Source organism: Sarcophilus harrisii, chromosome 4 (genome assembly GCF_902635505.1).
Source record: "Sarcophilus harrisii chromosome 4, mSarHar1.11, whole genome shotgun sequence".
NCBI classification, from domain to species: Eukaryota; Metazoa; Chordata; class Mammalia; order Dasyuromorphia; family Dasyuridae; genus Sarcophilus; species Sarcophilus harrisii.
Genome location: NC_045429.1, coordinates 100,163,014 through 100,189,147, shown reverse-complemented (window position 1 = coordinate 100,189,147; position 26,134 = coordinate 100,163,014). Strand labels below are relative to the sequence as shown.

General features: G+C 35.9%; 1 protein-coding gene across 1 annotated transcript in view; it reads left to right on the top strand.

The window, feature by feature from the left end:
• Positions 1-25,932, top strand: part of RAB7B (RAB7B, member RAS oncogene family) — a 34,149-nt gene extending 8,217 nt beyond the window's left edge. The window contains exons 2-6 of the mRNA XM_003767624.4: positions 13,568-13,636; positions 15,954-16,080; positions 17,070-17,285; positions 22,502-22,627; positions 24,790-25,932. Coding sequence (XP_003767672.1) covers positions 13,584-13,636; positions 15,954-16,080; positions 17,070-17,285; positions 22,502-22,627; positions 24,790-24,870 — 603 coding nt within the window. The 5' untranslated portion in view covers positions 13,568-13,583 and the 3' untranslated portion in view covers positions 24,871-25,932. The remainder of the gene's footprint in view (positions 1-13,567; positions 13,637-15,953; positions 16,081-17,069; positions 17,286-22,501; positions 22,628-24,789) is intronic.
• Positions 25,933-26,134: the final 202 nt, after the last annotated feature.

The window sequence follows — 26,134 nt, the reverse complement described above, 5'->3', positions numbered from 1 at the left end:
TCTAAAAGACAATAAGCACTTAATAAGTGGCTGTTGCTGATTGCTTGATGTGTGAGACTCTATGATGAGAGGAAATACAAAGATGAAGAAGGTAATACTTTCCCTTCCCTTAATATATCAAAGATTCCCCTACTCTCTATTCCTATCCCCTGAATCATCTTGAATGCCCCTTTCTGGATATCCTCCATCTCTGCGGATCCTTTGGGAGTTGAAGTAGCCAAAACTTCACAGTGTTCGAGGTCCAGATGCCCATAAGGCAGGGGAACATTTTATTTTGTTTCCGACACCTTCACCATGATGCTGATTCTTTGTTGGCCAGGGCAGCCTTCTGGGCAAGAATCTTCCTTTTGGAAAACAGTCTATGAAGATTCCTAAGACTCTTTTCCAAGTCATAATTGATATTCAAGACCCAACACTCCACAAGCATTGTGTTCTTTTCTCCCACTTTGTCAGTCCTCCTCATGGCCCAGGATCCAGACCTGGGAGAAACTTAATCTGGGTGGGATGGTGCAGCCTGTGACTGTGGGACAGAGCTCTCTCTGGGATTTGGCCTGCATAGAGACCAAACCAATACCTTTGACTCATTCGCTCTAATTGGACAATCTCACAATTAATAAACAAATGTGAAAAGCAACAAAAGAAATATTGCTTCATCCATAAAACTAAGGAGCTGGATTAGATGACCTTCAAAGTACTGTTCAACTCTAAATTCTATGACTATTTCAGTGGGGGCAGGTGGGGAGAAAAAGGAATCCAAACCTATTCCATGGCCTTAGTACTTAGAAACCTGTAGTTTTCAAATTATTAGATTTCAGGACTCCTTATACTTGTTTAAAAATTATAATGGTACTTTTTTCTTTTTTAAATATATATTTTATTTCATTAAGTATTTCCTAATTACATGTAAAATTTTAATTCATTTTTTAAAATTTTGAGTTCCAAATTCTCTCCCTCTCTCTTGTCCCTCCTTTACCCATTGAGAAGGCAAGCAATATAATATCAATTATATATGTGAAGTCATGCAAAACATTTTTCCACGTTAGTCATGTTGCAAAAGAAAACATACCCATCCAAAAAAAAACCCCAAGAAAAATAAAAGACAGTTTCAAAAGTATGTTTCAATCTGTTCTCAGAGTTCATCAATTCTCTCTCTGGAGATAGACAGCATTTTCAATCATGGAGGACTCCTTATGCTCTTAAAAATTATTGAGGACCCCAAAGATCTTTTGCTCACATATATTATATCTTTTGATATTTACCTATCAGAAATTAAAACTCATAAAATTTTAAATCATTTGTTAATTCATTAAAAAAATAACAGTAATAAGCCGGGCACAAATTAACATGTTATTGTTCAGCCATTTTCAGTCATGCCTGACTCTTCATGGCTCCATTTTGGAGTTTACTTGACAGAGACACTGAAGTGATTTGCTAGTTTCTTTTCCAGATCATTTTACAGATGTGGAAATTGAAATAAAAAGGGTTAAATAACTTTTCTAGGATCACACAGCTAGTATCTGAGGCCAGATTTGAACTCAGGAAAATGAATCTTTCTGATTTCAAGACTAGTATTCTATTTACTACACTACTTCACTGTCCTGCACATTAACATAAATAATACCTTTTCACGAAAACTAGCTATATTTTCCAAAACAAAAATACTAGTAAGAAAAATGGCACTGCTTAAACATATTTTTATAAATCTCTTTAATGTCTTGCTTAACATAAAACAGCTGCATTCTCCTATCTGCTTTTGTATTCAATCTGTCTCAATACATTATTCTGGTTGAAGTCTACAAAGGAAATCTGGCTTCACAAAGATACAAAGCTGGAAAAAAGAGACATATTTTTATATACTATTATTATTTTTTTTATTATAGTAACTTTTTATTGACAGAATCCATGCCAGGGTAATTTTTTTACAACATTATCCCTTGCACTCACTTCTGTTCCGATTTTCCCTCCCATCCTCCACCCCTCCCTAGATGGCAAGCAGTCCTATATATGTTGAATATGTCCTAGTATATCCTAGATACAATGTATGTGCATATCCAAACAGTTTCTTGTTGCACAGGAGAATTGGATTCAGAAGGTAGAAATAACCCGGGAAGAAAAACAAAATGCAAACAGTTTACATTCATTTCCAGTGTTTTTCTTTGGTGTAGCTGCTTCTGTCCATCATTGATCAGATTGAAACTGAATTAGGTCTCTTTGTCAAAGAAATCCACTTCCATCAGATTACATCTTCATACAGTATCGTTTGACTTATATAATGATCTCTTGGTTCTGCTCATTTCACTTAGCATCAGTTCATGTAATTCTCTCCAAGCTTCTCTGTATTCAATTTGCTGGTCGTTTCTTACAGAACAATAGTATTCCATAACATTCATATACCACAATTTACCCAGCCATTCTCCAATTGATGGGCAGCCACTCAGTTTCCAGCTTCTAGCCACTACAAACAGGGCTGCCACAAACATTTTGGCACATACTGGTCCCTTTCCCTTCTTTAGTATCTCCTTGGGGTATAAGCCCAGTAGAAACACTGCTGGATCAAAGGGTATGCACAGTTTGATAACTTTTTGGGCATAATTCCAGATTGCTCTCCAGAATGGTTGGATTCGTTCACAGCTCCACCAACAATGTATCAGTGTCCCAGTTTTCCCACATCCCCTCCAACACTCATCATTATTTTTCCTGTCATCTTGCCAATCTGACAGATGTGTAGTGGTATCTCAGAGTTGTCTTAATTTGCATTTCTCTGATTAATAATGATTTGGAACACTCTTTCATATGAGTGGTAATGATTTCAATTTCATCATCTGAAAATTGTCTGTTCATATCCTTTGACCATTTATCAATTGGAGAATGGCTTGGTTTCTTATAAAATAGAGTCAGCTCTCATATATTTTGAAATGAGGCCTTTATCAGAACCTTTAACTGTGAAGATGTTTTCCCAGTTTGTTGCTTCCCTTCTAATCTTGTTTACATTAGTTTGTTTGTACAGGCTTTTAATTTGATGTAATCAAAATTTTCTATTTTGATCAATAATGTCTAGTTCGTCTTTAGTCACAAATTCTTCCTCTTCCACAAGTCTGAGAGATAAACTATCCTATGTTCCTCCAATTTGTTTATAATCTCGTTCTTTATGTCTAAATCATGGACCCATTTGATCTTATCTTGGTATCACGATTGTTAAGTGTGGGTCCATGCCTAATTTCTGCATACTAATTTCAGTTATCCCAGCAGTTTTTGTCAAATAATGAATTCTTATCCCAAAAGTGAGGATCTTTGGGTTTGTCAAACACTAAATTGCTATAGTTGACTATTCTGTCTTGTGAACCTAACTGTTCCACTGATCAACTAATCTATTTCTTGAATACCAAATGGTTTGGTGACTGCTGCTTATAATATAATTTTAGATCAGGTACAGCTAGGCCACCTTCATTTGATTTTTTTCATTAATTCTTTTGAGATTCTTGACCTTTATTATTCCATATGAATTTTGTTGTTATTTTTCTAGATCATTAAAATATTTTCTTGGAAGTCTGATTGGTATAGCACTAAATAAATAGATTAGTTTAGGGTATTGTCATCTTTATTATATTGCATACAGCCTATCAGGAGCACTTGATATTTTCCAATTGTTTAAGTATGACTTTATTTGTGTGGAAAGTTTTTGTAATTTAGCTCACTATAATTCCTGACTTTCCTTTGGTAGATAGATTCCAAATATTTTATGCTGTCAACAGTTATTCTGAATGGAATTTCTCTTTGTATCTCTTGCTGTTGGATTTTGTTGGTGATGTATAAAAATGCTGAGGATTTATGGGGATTTATTTTATAACCTGCAACTTTGCTAAAGTTATGGATTATTTCTAAAACTTTTTCATAGAATCTCTAGGGTTCTCTAAGTATACCATCATATCATCTGCAAAGAGTGATAGTTTGGTTTCCTCACTGCCTATTCTGATTCCTTTAATCTCTTTCTCGACTCTTATTGCCGAGGTTAGTGTTTCTAATACAATACTGAATAATAATGGTGACAGTGGGCAGCCTTGCTTCCTCAGATCTTGGGAAAGATTCCAGTTTTTCCCCATTGCATATGATGCTTACTGATGGTTTTAAATATATCTCCTGACTATTTTAAGAAAAAGTCCATTTATTCCTATATTCTCAAGTGTTTTTATTAGGAATGGATGTTGGATTTTATCAAATGCTTTTTCTGCATCTATTGAGATGATCATATGGTTTTTGTTATTTTGCTTATTGATATAGTCAATTATGCTAATAGTTTTCCTAATATTGAACCAGCCCTGCATTCCTGGTATAAATCCTACTTGATCATAGTGTATTATCCTGTGGATGATTATCTGTAATCTTTTTGCTAATATTTTATTTAAGATTTGTATGTATATTCATTAGAGGATTGGTCTATAATTTTCTTTCTCTGTTTTTCAGCCTACCTGGTTTAGGTATCAGTACCATGTCTGTGTAATGTAAAAGGGTTTGGTAGGACTCCTTCAGTCCCTATTTTTCAAATAGTTTATATAGCATTGGGGTTAATTGTTCTTTAAATGTTTGGTAGAATTCACATGTAAATCCATCTGGTCCTGGGATTTTTTTTTAGGGGTTGGTTAATAGCTTGTTCTATTTCTTTTTCTAATATGGGACTGTTTAGGATATTTACTTCTTCCTCTGTTAATCTGGGCAAGCTATATTTTTGAAGGTATTCTTCCATTTCATTTAAGTTGTCGAATTTATTGCCATAAAGTTGGGCAAAGTAATTCCTAATTATTACTCTAATTTCCTCTTCGTTGGTGGCGAGTTCTCCCTTTTCATTTTTAAGACTAACAATTTGATTTTCCTCTTTCCTTTTTTTTTTAAATCAGATTTACTAAGGGTTTGTCTATTTTGTTGGTTTTTTCATAGAACCAACTCTTAGTTTTATTAATTAATTCAATAGTTTTTTTACTTTCAATTTTATTGATCTCTCCTTTTATTTTTAGAATTTCAAGTTTAGTGTTTGACTGGGGGTTTTTAATTTGTTCCTTTTCTAGCATTTTTAGTTGTAAGCCCAATTCGTTGACCTTCTCTTTCTCTACTTTATGCAAGTAAGCCTCTAGAGATATGAAATTTCCCCTTATTACCGCTTTGGCTGCATCCCACACATTTTGATATGATGTCTCATTATTGTCATTTCTTGGGTGAAGTTATTAATTATGTCTATGATTTGCTGTTTCACCCAATCATTCTTTAGTATGAGATTATTTAGTTTCCAATTATTTTTTGGTCTACTTTCCCCTGGCTTTTTGTTGAGTGTAATTTTTATTGCATCGTGGTCTGAAAAGGATGCATTCACTATTTCTGCCTTACTGCATTTGAGTTTGAGGTTTTTATGTCCTAATATATGGTCTATTTTTGTATAGGTTCCATGAACTGCTGAAAGAAAGTGTACTCCTTTCTGTCTCCATTTCGTTTTCTCCGGGTCTATCATATCTAACTTTTCTAGTATTCTATTTACCTCTTTGACTTCTTTCTTATTTATTTTTGTGATTTGATTTATCTAATTCTGAGAGTGCAAGGTTGAGATCTCCCACTATTATAGTTTTGCTATCTATTTCTTCTTGCAGCTCTCTTAATTTCTCTTTTAAGAATTTAGATGCTTACTATTATTAATAATAAGATAATAATTTTAATCTCATGGAACCTTTGAAAGAATCTCAGGGTCTTCCAGAGGTCCATGGTTCACACTTCTCTTAAGTTTTGTTAGAGAAGCTTACCTGGGTCACTGAAAGATTAGGTGACTTGCTGACATAAACAGTCTATGTCTCAAAAATGCCTTTTTAAACTCTAATCTTGGATTCCTGTCCATTATACATGTTGCCTCTTAAATCTTATGATACATAGTAATAGCAATAATAATAATAGCTTACAGTTATATAGTTAGAAAAAGACTTACTTCCACAGTCTAATTTGGTCCCCATGACAAATCTGTGAAATTATCAGAACTGTTCTTATTAACCCTATTTTGCAGATGAGGAAACTAGGCTCAATGAAGCTGCTTATTATTTAAGTGGCTGTGAAACTCAAATCCAAGCCTATACTTTTGTGAAGCAGAATAGAAATGAGGATATTATCTACTGTTCTGGATCATCTTTCCTCTAATACAGGCAAGTAAAATTGTTTCCTCATCTGGCAAAATAGTCAATAATACCGTTTCTTTTATTGTAGGGATTAAGTTAGATTGTGGAAATCAATCTTTTTAAACCATATAAATGTAAATTTTGTTGGGGTTTTTTGGTCGTTATTAGCATATATCATAGCATTTAAAAGACAACATGGAGACAGGTCCAATTATAAACAAGCAAGAACGGATTGTTACGTTTTTTCCTTCCAATTTTTAAATATTTTTATTTAAAGTTTTGAATTCCAAATTCTATTCCTCCCTTGCTCTTCTCCCACTTCCCTGAGACAGTAAGCAATCAGATATAGGTTATACTTGTGCAATTATATAAAATATTTCCATATTAGTAATTTTGTATAAGAGAACTCAAGTAAAAGAAAAAAATTAAAGAAATAAAGTGAAAAATATCATGTTTCAGTCTGTACTCAATAAATACTTCAGTATTAATCCTTTGGCATTGTCTTAGAACATTGTATTGCAGAGAATAGCTAAGTCATTTATAATTCTTCATCAAACAATATTGCTGTTACTGTGTACAATGCTCTCTTGCATCTGTTTACTTCACTATCCATCAGTTCATGTAAATCTTTCCGGGTTTTTCTGACATCATACTGCTTGTCATTTCTTACATCATTACATAATAATATTCCATCACCATCATATACCACAATTTGTTAGCTATTCCCCAGTTGATAGGTATTCCTTTCCAATTATTAGCTAGCACAAAAAAGCTACCCAAAGGCATAGGAATAAATAGAACTTACCTCAAAATGATAAGTAATATTTATCTAAAACTATCAGCAAGCATTATCTATAATGTAGATAAGATAAGCCTGAAGCCTTCCCAATACAGTCAGGTGTGAAGCAAGATTATCTATTAACTGCTCTATTATTTAATATTGTACTAGAAATATTAACTATAGTAATGAGAAGGAAAAGAATTAAAGGAATTAGGATACAATGAGGATGCAAAATTCTCATACTTTGCTGATAATATGATGTTATACTTAGAAAAATTCTAGAGAATAGACTAAAAAAATTCCTTGAAATTATTAACAACTTTAGCAAAATTGAAGGATATAAATAATAGACTCCCATGAATCAATCATTGGCATTTCTATATATTACTAACAAAGTCCAACAGCAGTACCTAGAAAGAGAAATTCTACTTAAAATAATGATAAATAAATTATCAGCATAATAATAATAAATAATCTGATAGTTTTAGATAAATATTACTTATCATTTTGAGGTAAGTTCTATTTGCCTTTGGGTGTTTTTAATAGGAAGGGAATGAGTGCTATATTTTGTAAAAAGGTTTTTCAGCATCTATTGAGATAAATCACATAATTTCTGTTGGTTTTGTCATTGATATGGTCAATTATGCTAATAGCTTTTAAAATATTGGATCAGACCTACATTCCTGCTATAAATCCCATCTGGTCATGATGTATGATCCTTATGATATGTTACTGTAATCTCTTTGCTATTACTTTATTTAAAAATTTTATATCAATAGTCACTAGGGAAATTGGTCTATAATTTTCTTTCTTGGTTTTAGTTCTTCCTGGTTCCAGTATCAGCACCATATTTATGTCATAAACAATATTTAGTAGGACTCTTTCTTTGCCTATTTTCCCAAATAGTTTATATCTGTTGAGATTAAATGTTTAATAAAATTCACTTATGAATCCACCTGGTCCTTTTTTTCTTAGAAAGTTCATTGATAGATTTTCTAAAATTGGGTTAAGCATTTTATTTCTTCTTTTGATAATCTGATTAATTTAATTTTGTAGATATATATATATATATATATATATTTCATTCAGATTGGTGAATTTATTGGCCTATAATTGGACAAAATAATTCCTAATAATTGTCTTAATTTTCTTTTCAATGGTGGTGAATTTACCCCTTTCATTTTTGATACTAGTAAACTTTCCTTTTTTTAATCAAATGAACAAATGGTCCATCAGTTTTGTTTGTTTTTGCATAAAACCAACTTCTAGTTTTGTTTATAGTTTAACTATTTTCTTACTTTTAGTTTTATCAATCTCTCCTTTGAACTTAAGAATTTATAATTTGGCATTTAATTGAAGATTTTTAATTTGTTCTTTTTCTAGTGTTTTAGTTGCATGCCCAATTCATTGATCTGCTTTTTCTCTAAAGAGGGTAAGCATTTAGAGATATAAAATTTCCCCTAAGTACTACTTTGACTGCATCCCATAAATTATAGTATGGTATAGCATGTATGTATGGTATGAAATTATCAATTGTTTCTGGGATTTTTTTCTTTGATTCATTTGTTATTAGGATAAAATTATTTAATTTCAAGTTAATTTTTAATTTCTCTTTTGTCCATTATTTAATGGAATTTTTATTGCATTTTGGTCTGAAAAGGATGTATTTACTCTTTCTTCTTTTCTGCATTTGGTTATAAGATTTTTATGTCCTAATACATAGTCAGTTTTTGTGTATATGCCTTACACTTCTGAGAAAAGGGTATATTCCTTTCTATTTCCATCCCCAATTTTCTCTAGAGATCTATTATATCTAACTTTTCCAGAATTTTATTCACCTCATTACCTTATTGTTTATTTTTTTGGTTAGATTTATCTAGTTTTGAGAGGGGAAAGTTGAGTTCAGTTTTATTATCTATTTAAGGATAGTTTTATTATCTATTTCCTCCTATAACTCATTCTACTTGTTCTTCAAAAATTTAGATGATATACCATTTGGTGCATATATATTTTGTATTGATATGACTTCATTGTCTATGGTGCCTTTCAGCAAGATATAGTTTCCTTCTTTATCTCTTTTAATTAGATCTATTTTTGCTTTTGCTTTGTTTGAGAGCATGATTGTTGCCCCTGCTTTCTTTGCTTCGACTGAAGTGTAATAGATTCTTCTCCAGCCTCTTAACCTTTACCTTGTATGTATCTCTCTCCTACAAATGTGTTTCTTGTAAATAATATGTTATAAGATTCTGGTTTTTAATTCATTTTGCTATCCACTTCCATTTTATGGGTTTATTTATCCCATTCAGTTTGATAGTTATGATAACTGTGTATTTCCCCTGATTCTATTTTTTCACTTATTCTCTTAACTCTTCTTCCTCTCCTTACAAATATTTGTACAATATATCCTCCTTTCTGTCATCCCCCTCCTTTTTCTGTTATCCCTGTCCTTTTTTTACTTTCTTATAGGGTAAGGTAGATTCCTATAATAACCAAGTTTGTGTGTCCTTTAAGACAATTTTGATGAGAGTAAGTTTAAATCTTTTCCTGCCACCTCTGCCCTTCCCTTACCTCAATTTTCCCCTCCATTATAATAACTCTTTTATACCTATTTTTGTGTGGGAAAATTTACCCCATTCAATCTCCTCTCTCTTTCCAGTATAATTTTTCACCCCCTTAATTTCCCTTTTTAGAATACCATATCAAAGTCACTTTATATCCACACCCTCTGTATGTGTATGTGTGTATATATATATTTTTTTTTTCTAATTGCTCTTATAGTAATAAAGTTATTAAAAGTTACAAATATTATATTGCCATATAAGAATATAAGTTTAACCTTATTAAATTTCTTATGTTTTTCCTTTTTTTTTAAAATTTTTTTCATGTTTCTCTTGAGTTGTATTTGGACATCATTTTTAAAAAATTTAACTTTGGTACTTTAGTTAGAAATGCTTGAAAGTTCTCTATTTTGTTAAATATCTATTTTTTCCTCTGAAAGATTATATTTAATTTTTCTGGGTAGATGATTCTTGGTTGTAATCCTAACTCTTTTGCCATACAGTATATCATATTCTAAGCCCTCTGGTTCATTAATTTTGTTTTATTATATCTTGATGTCTCATAGAATCATTAGTTTTCACCTGTTCAATTTTAATTTTTAAGGATTTATTTTTTTCATTGAACTTTTGTACTTCCTTTTCCATTTAGCCAATTTTATTTTATAGGGAGTTGTTTACCTCAGTAAATTTTTGCATATCTTTCCCCATGCTATTGACTCTTTTTTCAATTCTCCTGCATTTCTTTCGCCAAATTCTCTTCTGCTTCTCTAATTTGCTTTTTAAAATCCATTGTAAACTTGTCTAGGATTTCTTTGGGAGCCCAAAAGCAATTTATATTTTTCTTTGAAGCTTTAACTATTTTGATATTATTGTCTTTTTTGAAGTTTATGCCTTGATCCTCCCTATCCCCACAGTTACTTTTCATAGTCAAGCTCTTTTTTATTTTTTGTTCATTTTTTCCTGCCTTTTTGGTAATTTGGTGTTTTCATGTGAGAATTGGGCTGTGGTCCTGCACTGTCCCAAGCTTTTTATGAAGGGGCTTTGGATCTTACTACTAGCAAAAAATTACTGGGCTTCAGGGCTTAGCTACTTGCTTTCTGTAGAGGACAGGTTTCCCTTCTGGCTTGTATTGGGATATGAGGCCTCCCTATTGTCCTTTTCTTGGTGTGGGGTTTAGTTGTTAGCCTGTTGCAGAGATAGGGATTTTCTCCTGGGTTATAATAGAATCTTTCTGGTATCTAGCCCTTTAGAAAGGATCTTTCTACTGGATTGCTATGGAAACAAGGCATTTCTGCTAGTAGTTCCTAAAGGAGTATTCTTGCTGTTGATCTGCCTGAGTGATAGGACCTTGCTGCTAGGTTGTTATAGAAACAGAGTCTCTCTGCTGGTAGATTCCAGGAATGGGATCTCATTGCTGGCCATAAGGGGTTGCTGGATTGCTGGAGGGCAGAACCTCCAGGCTTGCCCCCTTGTTGAAAGTCCCTTGCTGTGAGACTAGAAGCTTCTGCTGCTCTTGAACTTTATTCCCCTCCCACATGAGTGAGATAGACCTTTCCTACCTTGGCTCCTAGATCAATTCTGATTTCTAGTTGTTTTTTTGTTTTTTTTTTTTCTGGGGGGAATTTAAGGAAGCCTTCAGAGTATTCCTTCCTCACTCCACCATCTTGGCACCAGAAGTTGATTATTGAATTTTCATTTCAAGTGAGGGATGAGATCATAACTTTGATTTCCACTCATACCTTCTGATTCATGATAAACAAGTGAATGAATAACAAAGCATTTACTATGTTCAAAGCACCTTGTTAAGTACTGGGGGATAAAAAGAGAAAAGACAATCCTTGTTTTCAAGGAGTTCACATCTTATTAAGGAGAGACAACACATAAAGGAGTTCACATTCTAATAAGGAGAGGCAACACATAAAAGATCCAATACATATAAGTAAATGGAAAACCCTCATGGTCCTTGGATTATAATGGCAAAGAATATAGTTAACAGATAAATGTAAACACAAGTTATTGCTCATATTTAATGTGATTTTCATGAATAAAACTGCATTTCTGATGTTGCATTATCAAGGGCTTTGGTAATGAAAACTTTCTTTTTAAAGTTATTAGACTACTGCCCTTTGCTTCTTTTAGTGTTCCCAGAGCTTAGAACAGTCGGAATCTATCTTAGGTGCTTAATGAAAGTTTCTTTATTGATTAAATCTTCAGAATCTGGAGTTAGAGGCTATAGTATCTAGAGAAGTATCTCTAGATACTCCTCTAGATACAGCCAGGCTGCATCTTCACAGGGCTGGAATCCTAGATGAGGGCTGGAAGGAGGATCTGTGGTCTGGGGCATAGATCCATCCAGATCTAAAGGGAGGTGGGGTCTGTTTGACTTGCCTGTCACATATCACCCTCTGTCTCCTCCTTTAGGGTACCTGGCCACCGCAATTAGACTGGTTTTCTTCTCCCACTGGGCGAACCACATTTGGTGACTCTACCTAGACCCTCTCCATATTTCGATTATTATGGAATAATAGTAACTAAAAGAGAACTCCAGTGGTCATTGTAAATATCCCTCTCCACCAGGAATATGTTAAAACCTTCCAGGCAGCTGAATTATCTAATAATACACAGAACCCTGAGGAGCAAGCTCTCCACTGTCACATCACTATCCTGAATGATCAATAACTTCAGTGACTAGGCTGGAAGCAGAGCCAGTAGCCTGGAGATTATGGGATGGTTATTAGGTTGACTTGCTCATCATGGAATGTGGTCAGATTTTGGTGTTGGTGGGAACTAGGTTAGGTTTGTAGACCAGTTGCCACAGAGGTTTGTCCCTTCAAGAATAGTGATGTGACAGTGGAGAGCTCTTCTACTCAGGGTTCTGTGTATGATCTTCAAAAAATTAGATAATTTGGCTGCTTGGAAGGTTTTTAATATACTCCCAGTGCAAAAGGATAGATACAGCAAACTCTGGAGTTCTTTTAACTACTATTATTCTATAATAATTATATAATTGACATTTATATAGTACTGCCTTAAAATTTCCATTTCATTTTGTTTATAAAATGTGCTTTGCCCATATTTAAATGCTATATAAATTTTAATTACTGTCTTATTATCTCATTCAGTCCTGACAATAACCTTGTGAGTATTAGTTGACCCCATCTGTAAAATGGGAATAATATACATAATATATGTCCTAGATGTATATTATCCCCATTTTACAGATGGGGTCAATTAACACTCACAAAATGATTTCCTTCAAAAGCACACAGTAAGTTTCAGAAATGAGGTTTAAACTCATTATTCCATGCTGATTATCCATATATATATATATATATATATATATATATATATATATATATATATATATATATATATATATATATATAACTTTGGTCTCTGGGCCTTAGTGTCCCCATATGTAAAATGACAAAAAGATAAAATGCCCTTCAGCTAAAAGGTCTCTAGAGCTTCTGGCTATATGTTCCACCCTTGAGCAATAGCAATGGGGAAAAGTTATAAGTCATTGTAACCTTTATTTTCAAGTTCCATTGAGCTGCCGGGAATGAAAGAAGGGAGGGCCCTGGGGAAATGCTATGTGAGTGGGTTTGGGGTTGAAAACAAATAATAAGCCTTGAAATAACCTTTATATTTTGCAAAGAACAGCAATAATGCAGGCAAAGGAGAAAGGGAGGTATTCTACATTTTTCATACAAACACCACCCACATCTCCAATCATTAGTATCTTGTTTCAGACCATTAACCCATTCGTGGTTTGCCCCAGTCCCAGATGTTAGGTTTTTTCCAGCATTTGGTCCTACATGAATGCTACAGAGTCACCTTACTGAGCCCAGAGTTTGTTGGACCAAAAGACCAAGAGGTAGTAATACTCTCGAGGCCCATTTCGGGTCAGGGGCTTTCTTTTCTCTGAAAGAAAAATAAGCCAATCTGATTCTGGGTCAAGAGCAGGTTGCTTCAGTCCACTTCAAATTGATAAAACACTAATTGGAAAGCAATGGGTCTGGGTGAGGATGACTACAATGAATATTGGGACTAGGATGTGGCTTATTTTTCTCTTCCCACAGATTGCCTGCTTCTTCTATGGATGCAATGAAGAAGATAGACCTGAAGCTCATCATTATTGGAGCCCTAGGGTAAAAGGAAGTCTGCCCTATGTACAGTTCCAGAATGATTGGAATTGTATCTGACTGGGAGCCTTGCCCCAAGGATAATGAGATGTCTTCTACATGGTTCTATCTTCTAGGAGTTCCTGAGCTTGGGGGTTACACTAGGGAGGGAGTCTCACTAAACTAAATGTCTTTCCCATGGCCATCCTGCTAATATGTGTAATAGAAAGCAGTCTTACCCAAGGGGTTAAGGCAAGGAGTTAAGTGACCTGGCCTCTAGTCCTGGTTCTTCCAAGGTGACCTAAGTCATTTAACTGCTTTGTGCCTTCTTTTTTTCATCTCTCAAATGGAAATGATAATAATACCTGGCTCACTTACCTTAGAGGATAGTTTTACATATTGACAATAGCTGTGAAATACTTCTAAAACATTAAAAGTGCTATGATAATATGAAATTATTACTACTGATAACTTGTGAGCAAGTCATGCACACTAAATTATAATCTCCTTAAGGACAAAGGCCCTATTGTTTTTATATTGTAATCCTCAATACTTAGCTTAGTCTATCAATATTATTACATTTATATATCAATAATCTATAATTTCTTCTTGGTGTGGAAACTCCATTCCTTCATTAAATAAACATTTATTAAAGCCTATTATATGCAAAGCACTGACAACATAAAGACAAAATTAAATCATTGCTGACCACAAGAAGCTTATGGTCTACTGGAAGGATAGACAAGTCAAAATGCACACCAAGATACAAAGTAATTTCCAAGAGAGGACCCTTGCAACTATGAAGATCAGGAAATATTTCCTTGAATTGAGCTTTGAAGGAAGCTGTGGATTCTATGAGGCAGAGGTGAAGAAAGACTTCCTGGGCATAAGGGAGAGCCTGGACAAAAGCAAATAGATGGTGATGAAATGTTGTATATAAGGAAAAGAAAGCAGGTCAACTAATCTGGAACATAGAATATGTGATGGACAACACCTAGCTACAAACCTGTTGAGGTAGACTGGTGCCATATTGCAAAGAGATTTTTGCTTTTTTTTTTTTCCCTCTAGAGAGGGTGTTTATTTCCAGGAGAAACATACAGATCAGTAAGAAACCCATTTCAGTTTTAAAACCTTTGGGAAAAGTTTCCCTTTGTCAAATTCAACGTGTTTATCGCAAAGAGGTTTTCAAATCATACAGAGATGTTTAATTTTTTTCCCTAACGGTAGCAAGAAATAGCAGAGCTTTCTCAGGAGGGGAATGACACAATCTTACCTGTGCTTAGGAATATTAATTGTCAACTGAGTGAAGGCTGAGCTAGAGAAGAATGAAATGAGAGCCAAGGAGACCAATTAGGAGGTTATTCAAACAGTCCAAGTGATGAGAGTTTGATTTAGGGTGTTGGCCCCTTTTGTGGAGAGAAACAGATGGATATCTCCAGGGAGAGTAGGCTGAGGCTAAATGATTTACTAATGGTCACATATCTAGTAAATGTGAGAGTCATGATTTGAACTCAGGTCTTTCAAGCTGAAAGTACTAAATAATATTCACTACCCCACATTCTCTTTGAGCCTACCCCACTCTTTGATGCTATCCCAGCCATTAGTGACTACTGTTAATTTTGTAAATAACAATCATGATTGGTATTGTTAGTAATGATGATTCTGATAATACTATCACTTTAACTTTTTCAAAGCATGAGCTTTTGAAATCAAAAATCTTCAGTTCAGATCCCAATTCAGCTATCAAGTCCCAAACTTGGATGGGCAAGTCATCTCCCTCTTTCCTTCAGTTTCCTTGCCTGGATTAGGTGATTTCTTAAATCCCTTCCAGTCCTAAATCCTGTGGCCATGACCACATCTATTAAATTGATTCTTATACTAACTGTTTAGTAGGTGGGGCAGGTATTATTTCCCCACTTGACAGATGAGAAAATTCCGAGTTGAAGTAACTTACATAAGACCATGGTACTTTAATGTGTGATGAAGGTGATGATGGTGATGAGCTAAGGCAGCTGCCTCCCTCGTTCTTCCACACACCCAGACTTTTAACTGGATCTGAAACATTTCTCCTTACCAAATACCTGGAAGAACTCTCCTCCACCTACCATCCTGACTGGTCCCTGCCTCTTCTGGGAGCTGTTCTCAAGAGATTTCCAATACTGAGAAAGAACATATCCAAGTCATGAATCATTTCTCACAGATGATGTGCAGGACCAAGAACTCTGGGGACTGGCCTCCATGGAATAAAATAGAACACTGAAAATGTTAAAAAATTTTGAGGGGTGTGTGTGTGTGTGTGTGTGTGTGTGTGTGTGTGTTTATATGTATTTATATATCCCTACAGAGTGGGAAAGACCTCCCTTCTGCATCAATATGTCCATAAGACTTTCTATGAGGATTATCAGACCACCTTGGGAGCCAGCATCCTCTCCAAAGTCATCATGATAGACAACACAACCTTAAAGTTACAGGTGAGCAGAGTTGCCCTTTCCCACTGAGTCTGGATAGATACAAATCTTCCCAGTCTGTCAGGCTAACTCAGATCAAGCTCTGTCAATCACCATATATGGGTCTAGAGGGGGAAAAGCATTGATTACAAATCAATAAGTTTGAGTTCTAGGACTGGCTTGATTATTAATTCTGCCATTAGTTCTGGTGGTCCTTGAGGGTAGAGACTATTTTGTTTATATCTTTGTATCCCCAATACCTAACCTTAAACACAGCTCAAGGCATCCTTGTTCCTCACACAAGGGTTGAACTAGATGCCTGCTGAAGTCCCTTTTGTTGTTATTCAAATTCTCCATGGCCCCATTTGGGTTTGTGGGTTGTTTGTTTGTTTGTTTTTTGGCAAAGATACTAGAGTGATTTGCCATTTCCTTCTCCATCTCATTTTACAGATAAAGAAACTGAGGCAAAAGACTTGCCCAGTGTCCCATAAGTAGGAAGTGTCTGAAGCTGAATTTGAACTCAGGAAGAGTCTTCATGACTCCAGGCCACCTAGCTGCCCTTGCAGCCCTAGATTTATCATCCCATGATCCTTTGTTCCTAGATACTTTATGATCATCTCTGGAATTTGAATTTGAAGTTAATTGCAAGTGCCAGGCAGATTACTTGACCTCAGTGAACCTCAATTTCTTCATCTGTCAACTGAGATTATAATCCCTGCCCTATCTATCTCATAAGCATTCTGTGAAGAGAAAATGACATAATTAATATGAAAGTGTTTTCAAAAAGTTAAATGTACAAAGCAAAGATATTATAACATTCAAAATGTTGGTCTTTTGACCAATTAGTCAATCAATCAATATTTATTTATTTAGCATCCACTATGTGCCAGGCACAATGCTAAGCAGTTGGATACGAAGTGAGGTGAAAGACAGACCTGTCCTGTCCTACAATGACATGATCATTGAGAAAAAGGAAAGTTTTTCTTTCTTCAAGTTGTGGCTTTCTCCTTCAGATATGGGACACGGGAGGTCAGGAGCGGTTCCGTTCCATAATATCCACTTTCTACAAGGGCTCAGATGGTTGCATCCTGGCCTTTGATGTCACTAACCGAGACTCCTTTCATGCCCTGGACATCTGGAGGGGGGACATTCTCCAGAAAGTAGTGCCTATGGAGCAGGTTTTCCCCATGGTAGTACTGGGGAACAAGATCGACCTGGATGACCGTGAGGTAAGAGATAAGCTGGGTGGGGTGGGTAAGGGGCAAATACTGTGCCTCCTACCCCAAACCTTTTCTTTATATACTTTACCAAGTAGGGGTGAGGGCCTAGGGGAGTCAGCCTACTCCATCGTGAGAGAATGAGCAAAAACCATTGATCATTTAATTTAACAGTTTAATTTATTTATTGAACCCAGATACTTTATTGAACACTGAAGAAATGCAATGTTTAGGCAATATAAGGTCTCTACCTTAAAGAAATTTACAGCTGAGTTGGGGGACAAAATAATATAGAATTACATTAAGTAGTGGTACAAAAGAATATATAAATGCATTAAGCAAAATGTTTTTTGAGCTCTGAGAGGAGAGTGATTATTACCAAATTGGAACTAGGGAAGGCTCCCTGAAGGAAGTGATATTTAAATCGAGTTTGAAGAATGGGCAGTAGCTCAATAGAAAACCGGGTGTACCAATGTGGAAAAGCACAGGATGTGTAAGAGGGACAGTGAGTAGTTCAAGCAATCCAGAAAGAACTGTAGAGGATGACCCCCACCCAAACCCCCAGAGCTGGTGACCCAACCCATAGGGACAGGAGGAGTACCAGGAGAGAAAAATGAGCTGCCTGAGTCACAGTGCAAGAGGAAGTACCCGCTCCTAGACAGACAGAAAGAGAGAGACAGGAATGGAGAGACAGAGCTAAGTTAACAAGAAGCAAAGAAAGATAAAGATAAAAATAGCGAGCTTTATAGAAATCAGGGAGACAGACAGACAGAGATTGACAGAAGACAGAGAGAGACAGAGAGAAGAGACAGAAGTTGATAGGATACACACAGAGAGATAGAGACACACAGAGAGACAGAGAGACAGAAAGACAGATTGACTGGAGACAGAGACAGATAGAGGCAGAAATAGAAAGAGACAGGGAAGTTGCCAGAGACAGAGAGAAAACTGAAATGAAGATGAGCCCTGAGAGATGAGCCCTTCCTGTGGGAAGTAGGGGTAGGGGAGGAAGGGAACCCAGAAAGAGGGGAAGCTATGTATTTCAACTCCCTGTGGGTCTTAAAGTATGGGGCAGAGACCTGACTATCTGTCCACCAGTCCCCACCCACTGGGCTTGTGTCAGCAAGTTGTCCATCTTGAGCTCAGATGGACAATGGAGACATTGTGAGGGAGGGCAGAGAGCCCAAGAGGAGGGGATTTGGACCATGCAACTCCTCCAGAGCCCTGGAATCAGGAAATAAAGGGAACTGTCATGGCACTTTTGATCACTGACCCACTTGCCAGAAACCCGTGGAAAATAAAGCAGCGAATATCATTATGGAGAGAAAGCTACTCAGTCCTCCCAATTTTCACAGGGCCCAGCTCGGTGCCTTCCAGGTTATCTTCAGCACACATGAATCTGAAGGAGAGAACGAACCATTGTAAGGGACAGAAAGGCTGCCTCACAACAGGCCAAGCAACTTTCTAGGTATTCAAGTGCCAGCTACTTCCTCTTTCCATAGGAAAGGGATCAGAAGTCCCAGACAAAGTGGGGAGGGTTGGGTTGTTGGGATTCTGGCCAGGAGCAAGGAGAGCTCAGATTTTGTCAGGATTTAGTCTTAGAAACAGCTTTCCCCATAACAGTCCCATGAGGGGGCCAGTGCAAATACCCTCCTCCCCATGGAGCTAAGGCTCAGAAAGGCACTGGTTTTGCCTTTGGTCACACAGTGATCACCAGAACTACATTTAACTCCAGTTGTTCACCTGATCTTCCCTCATCCCTTTCACTGACAGAACACTCAAATTTCTATCATCTCTACTATGGGAAAATAGCCTTTCCTGGGAATTTGGGGGGAGAAAAATAGGAAAAAAACAGAGCTAGATAATCAACTCAGGAGCACATCCACATGCACATGCACACCACACATATATCCATCCAAGGAGTGTGAGGTGAGTGGAGAGGGTTAAAAGAACAGAGATTCTCCAAAACACTCTTTCTCTTTCTCTTTCTCTCTCTCTCTCTCTCTCTCTCTCTCTCTCTCTCTCTCTCTCTCTCTCTCTCTCTCTCTCTCTCTCTCTCTCTCTCTCTCTCTCTCTGTCTCACACACACACACACACACATTATCCCTACTGCCACTCCCACCATCAAGACAGAATTTCACCCAAGGCAGTCAGATTTGTGCCTTCAGGGAATCCACATAATTTACTCAATTTCTGCTGGGTTATAGTAGAATTGCAAAGTAGCAGATTCAAAACTCCTATCCCAAGGAGGTCTTTAATAAACAGAAAAGCTCTTTATACAATATAATAGTGATAATTTGCTTAGAGTCAAAGAACTGGAAACAAAATAGAGGTTCTTTAATTGGAGAATGGCTGGACAAATTCTGGTGTGAGAATGTCATAGAATATTTATTGTGTTGTAAGATATGACAAACATGATGAATATAGAGAAATGTGGAAAGACTTATCTGAACAGGCAAAAACACAATATACAAAATGACTTCAATGGTGTAAATAGAAAGAACTACAACCATAAGACAACAAAAAATGAGGTTGCAAAATTAAAGATACTAAACTTGGCTGTAAAGAAAATCTAGAAAATTCGTCCATTCCTATTCTTCTGCAGACATGAGGATGTAAGGCTGTAGAATACTGCAAATATTGTGTAGATTAGTTTTGCTGAATTTTTTCCCCCTCTTTTTATTTAAAAAAAATTTTTTTTGTCATGAGAGATGGTTCTCTGGGTGTGGGGGAGGAGATGTAAACAGGAGGAAACTTAGGTAATGTAAAAACAAAAAATACCATTAAAATCCATTTTTTAAAAAATTATTTTAAAAAAGATAAAGCTATTGCTGGAGCACTGACTAGATGCCCCAGTAGCATGGCTTCTTGGATATTGTATTCACAAGGCTCTGTAGAGATTATTCAACTCTGTTCTTTACCTCTCTTCACCTTCCTAAGAAGAAGTTAGAAAACTTCAATTAAGTTAGAAAAGATGAAGTCAGTGAAAAGAGCATAAGATTTGGAATTGGGAAATTTTTGTTCAATTTTTTAAAAAGTTTTATTGATATGTTTTGATTGAACATTGCAAACACTTCCAAATTAGTCCCACTCTACCATAATAAATGAGAGTTCTTATACAAAGAAAAACAACTAAGCAAAACTGCCTCTCATCTGAAAATGCATTCAGCATTCAGTATCTCCCACTTCTGTTTTTAAAGATTTTTTAATTAACAGAAATCCCCAACCCCTCCCCAACCCCATTTTAAAAAAAAGTAAAAAAAAATTGTTTGCAACAAATTGACATATGATATATGTATGTATGTGTATATTTCCCATCCCATACCCTAAATCCTCTATCTCTCATCAGGAAGGTAGGTAGCATATTCCATTATCTTGTGAATCAAGGATGGTTTTTTTATTGATCAAAATTATTTTATAACTTTCAAAGTTGTTTGTCTTAACAGTATTATTGTATTCCCCCCCCCCAGTTCTGCTCATTTCATTGTTCATCAGTTTATAAAAATCCTCAAGGTATTTTGTTTTTATAATTTTGATATTATATTATAAATTGTGATTACTTCACTCTTTATCAGTTCACAGAAGTCTTTTCATGTCCCTTTTTCATTTATTTATTCATTTCTTACAATGCAATAGTATTCCGTCACATTCATATACTGCAATTTATTCAGTCATACTCATTTGATGGGCATCCTATTAGTTACCAGGATTACTAAAAAGAGCTGTTATCAATATTGTTGTACATACAGAATATTTCCTTTTTCTTTCATCTTTTTTGGGTATAGATTTAGTCACACACTGTTTAGTAACTTTTTGTGTATGTTTCCAAATTGCTTTCCAGAATAGTTCACATTTACAGCTCCACCAATAGTGCAATAATATGTGTTTTTCCCACATCTCCTTTACCATTTATCATCTTCCTTTTTCACCATCTTTGCTAATCTGATAAGATGAAATCTCAGAAATGATTTAATTTGCATTTCTCAGAGAGTGATTTGGAACAGTTTTTTCATATGGCTATATAGAGAACCTGGATTTTTTTTTCCCTTGTGAACTATTTCTTCATATCCTTAGATCACATATGGATTAGGGAAATGCCCTTATTTTTATAATTTATATTTTATAATATGTCATAAATATCTTTTAAATTATTCTTATAAATTTTAATCAGTTCCTTAAATATCTGGAAATGAGACCTTCATCAAAGAAACTTGTTACAAAATTTTCCTCCCAGTTAATTGTTTCTCTTTTAAATCTGTAGATTTATTTATGCAAAAACTTTTAAATTTTATGTAATTAAAATGATCTTTTTCATCTTCTCTCATCTTCTCTATCCCTTATTTGGTCATGAACTTTTCTTCTTTCCATAGATATGTTAGATATTTTTTCTGTTTCTCTAATTTGTTTATGATATGAACTTTACACATATCACATACCCATTTGGTACTTATTTTTGTATAAAGTGGGAAGTGTTAGTCTGAATGTAATTTCTTCTGTTATATAACTTTCCCAGAAATTTTTATCCAATAATTTTATCACAGCATCTGGGGGTTTTCTGTTTATTGAATACTAGGGTATCATAAATATTTATTTATGTGTGTTGTGTACTTAACCTGTCTTACTAATTAATCTCTTTTTTAAAGTAATATCAAATAAAATTAAAATCAAATTTTAAGAAGTACTCCTTTGAAATCTGGTACTGCTAGGCTCTCTTCATTTCCACTTTTCTTTTCATCATTTCCCTTGAAATTTTTGGTCTTTTTCTGTCTCCAAATGAAGTTTGTTATTTTTTTTTCTAGTTTTATGAAGGAATTATTTGATAGATTGAGTATTATGACATCAGATGAATAAAATATTTCAAGTAATATTGTCATTTTTGTCATATTGACTCATCCTACCCCTGAGGCAATTAATAATTTTTTTTCCAGTTTGTTTGGATCTGTCCCAATTTCTATAAACAGTTTAAATCTCAACTCTGATAATTTTTTGGGCAAACTCATTTAACCTTTCAAAGTCCCGCTCTCCTTTCCAATCAAATGAGGATAATAATTCCTACATTTCCTGATATAAGGAAAACTCTTGTTAAATTCTTGGTAAGCCTCAAAGTTCTACAGACATGTGAGCTATGAGGATCACTGTTCAGGAGAATAGGACCTCTAGGAAGAATCTGTGCAAGGAGAAACCTCAGTATCTTGGAGAATAGTGTCCATCCCTTTTCCATTATGCAGGTGTCCCAGGAAAAAGCCCTAGACTGGTGCAAAGAGAAGGACATACCCTACTTTGAGGTCAGTGCTAAGAATGATATCAACGTGGAGCAAGCATTTGAACTGCTGGCCAGACAAGCACTGGCCCAGGTAAGTGGCTGGGGTGGTCAGTGTCCAACATGGGTCAGCTTCCTGTGGGTCTCTTGGGAAAGTTGGCCAGAACAATGGAAGGAGCACTGAGTTTATATATCCCTTCAGACACTTCTTATTACCTGGGTCAGCTTGATCAAGAACAGTCTCCAGGGTCTCAGTTTCCTGAGGTGATACAGTAAAGAGAAGAGCATTGGACCTGGTGTCAGGAAGACCTCAGTTTAATCTGGCTCAATACATTAACTGTGTGATCCTGAAAAAGTCCCTTAAAATTCTATCTGTCTCAATTTCTTCATCTAGAAAATGAATATAATAATTAATGCTGACTTCCCAAGGATTTGAGACAATATTTGTAAATGCAATTTTGTGCTTTATAACCCTCCTCCTCTTTTGGTATCTACTGACACTAATTTCCTTATTGTTACCTGAAGAACCATTCCATATCCAAGCTCTGATCATTTTCACTGGTTATCTCTCATACCTGAAACATTCTTCTTTCTCATATTTCTCCTGACTTCCTTTAAGTCCCAACTAAAATCCCACCAGGGCAGCCATATGGTGCAGGACTGGTCCTAGAATCAGGAATGCTCTTCCTGAATTCAAGACCAATCTCAGACACTCACTAGCTGGGCAAGTCACTTCACTGTATTTGCCTCAGTTTCCTTATTTGTAAAATGAGCTGAAGAAGAAAATGACAAGCAACTCCAGTATCTTTGCCAAGAAAATTCCAGATGAAGTCACTACTGAATAACAATTCCTAGGAACCTATTCGTATGAAAATGATTCTTAATCAATCAATGAGGATCTATTAAGAGCTATATATGCCAGGTATTGTGCTAAGAAAGCCCTGTATATTCCCAATACCCTACTTATTTCTTCTTTAAAGTTATCTTGAAAAGATTCAACACTGCCTATTTTTTCACCAAAAAAAAAAAAAAAAAAAAAAGAAGAGAGGGGGGAGGCTACGAGGGAAGGGAGGAAAGAGAGAGAGACAGAGAGAGACAAAGAGACAGAGAAAGAGACAGAGAGAAAGAGACAGAGAGAGAGACAGACAGAGAGAAAAAGACAAAGAGAGAGAAAAAGAAAGGAAGAAAGGAAGAAACAAACAAACAAACAAACAAACAAAGAATTCTGTGGAGAGATTACACTGTGATTTTTTATGAATTCTCAAACCCAAACTTTGGCTGAAGTTTATACTACTCTCCCCAGCTTGTTGCCAGCCTATTAGGAAGTCTTAAAATTGTTGGTGAGTTTCCAGTATCTTACCTAATCAAATCATTAACAAACTAGCTATCTCTCCTTTCTCTGCTCAAAATGAGGAGATGTCCCATACAACTCTAGGTAGTTAGGTGATATAGTGGCTAGAGCTGAGCAAATAATAGTAATAACAATTACTAAAGTTCATGTAATACTTACTATGATTCATGTGCTAAATGCTTTATAATTATTATTTCATTTGATCTTTACAACAATCCTACAATATAGTATCAATTCATTTTATAGATGAGGAAACTGAGGCAAGTTAGATGAACTTGCTCTTTTTTATTAATGAGAAAGGCACCAGTGGATGCAATAGTTTTCTGAACTATAAGTACAGGTGGGAATATTGGGTGGGGCAGCAGATCAGATATGATGCTGCATATATTAAAATGTTTGTGTTAATAATTTTTAGATTCAAAAACTTTTAAAAACTACTTTAAAAGAGAACATTTCATCTAACATCCAATAACAGCTCAAAAAATCCAATTATTTACAAATTATGTGAAATGAGGATTTGGAAAATAGAGAGGATTTGAAGGAAGGGAAAAAGGAAAGATAGAAATATGAGAGTTTTTTTTGTCTCACCCCAATCCAGGAAGACTGGAGCTCTTTGTTCCTTTAACTTGTAGCGTCTAGCAAAAATGTAAGACCCACCACTCTGCCTACACTTATACTATCTCCCAGATCACCATAGTTACGATGGTAAATCTAGATTAGTTGAATCCACTCAAGCACCCCAGGTTTCTAGTTCAGCCTCTTAGAGAACCAGGACAAGTTGCTCTGGGTCTCAGCTTCCTCATTATTACAATGAGAGGAAAAATCCCAGCCTCTCTTGGACATTAGAAATAAGAGAATCTATACCTCTCTGGATATGATTTCTGTTTTCTCCTTTCCTCCTGCAGCATCGAGAGATTTTTGATAACTACTTGACTGATTCTATCAAGCTTTCACCAGCAGGCAAGCCAAAGACAAAATGCTGCTAATGATGGAGAGTCCCCTCTCAAAAGACTGAGGTTACCCTAGGAAGAGGGTTGCTGGTTGTTCGGGCTGGGACTGGGGAAAAGACTGGGATTCCTTTGCCCCCATAATCCCTGATCTCTGTCCCATGCTGCAGTCCCTGGTGACAAAAGAATTTCCATGAGCCAGAAGGACAACAGTGCACTACTACTGGCTGAGAGCAAGAGAACAGAGGATGCTAGTGGACCCATAATAAACATTTCCTCCTCCTGGAAGACAGCAGAGGGATGGAAGATTTCTGGAATCATGAAGCTCTCGAACTGGAAGAAGTCTTCAGTGCTACAGGTCTAGAGCTCAAACAGAATTCAGCAGCCTTGTAATCAGGCCCCCTCCTTTGTAAAATGAGGAAACTAAAGATTTATTTAAAGGGGTTAAGTAACTTAGCTAATGACACACAGGTAGTAAACATCAAAGACAGGATTTGAATCCAGGACCTCTGACTCTTCACTGTTCCACACCATTTCAAATCCTCCATTTTACAGAAAAGGAAAGTGAGATAAGGAAGGAAAGTGCTTGCCTATAATCACATGTGGCTAAAACTAGAAACTAAATCTATAAAATTTCCAGTCTAGTGCTTTTCTCCATCCCAGATCTTTCCTTTTGTCAAATCCTTGTTGAGAACTTGGTGGTAGTATGCAATAGTGGGGTTAGAACATTGGAAATAGAGTCAGGAAGATATGGGTTTAAATCCTGCATGACTCTGGGCAAATCATTTTTAATTCTCCTAGCCTCGGTTTCCTTAAAATGGGCGAGATGGACTTAATGACCTTTAAAAGTCCTTTCCATCTCTAAATCTATGATCCTATATTTTTACACACACACACACACACATACACACATACACACACACACACACTTTGTAATTATCTCCCAGCCTTCCCATTCCCCATGTCATACTAAGTTACCTGGCCCTGGATATGGACAACCCAATTCAATGGACATTTCTTTGTTGGATAGAGACAGACAGAGAGATAGACAAATGGAGAGGCAGGAAAGGAGGGAGGGAAGAAGAGAAGGAGGAAGGGAGAGAAGGAAGGAGAAAGAGACTAAGAGGGAGACAGGGAGAGAGAGATTGAGGGAGAGGAGGGGAGAAAGGAGGAGGGAGAGACAGGACAGACAGAGAGAGAGAGAGAGGAAGAGGGAGGGAGGGAGTAAGCAGGGAGGGAAGGGAGAGACAGGGATAGACAGACAGAATGCATCAGCCTCTCTATGCATGAGCCATACCTCAGT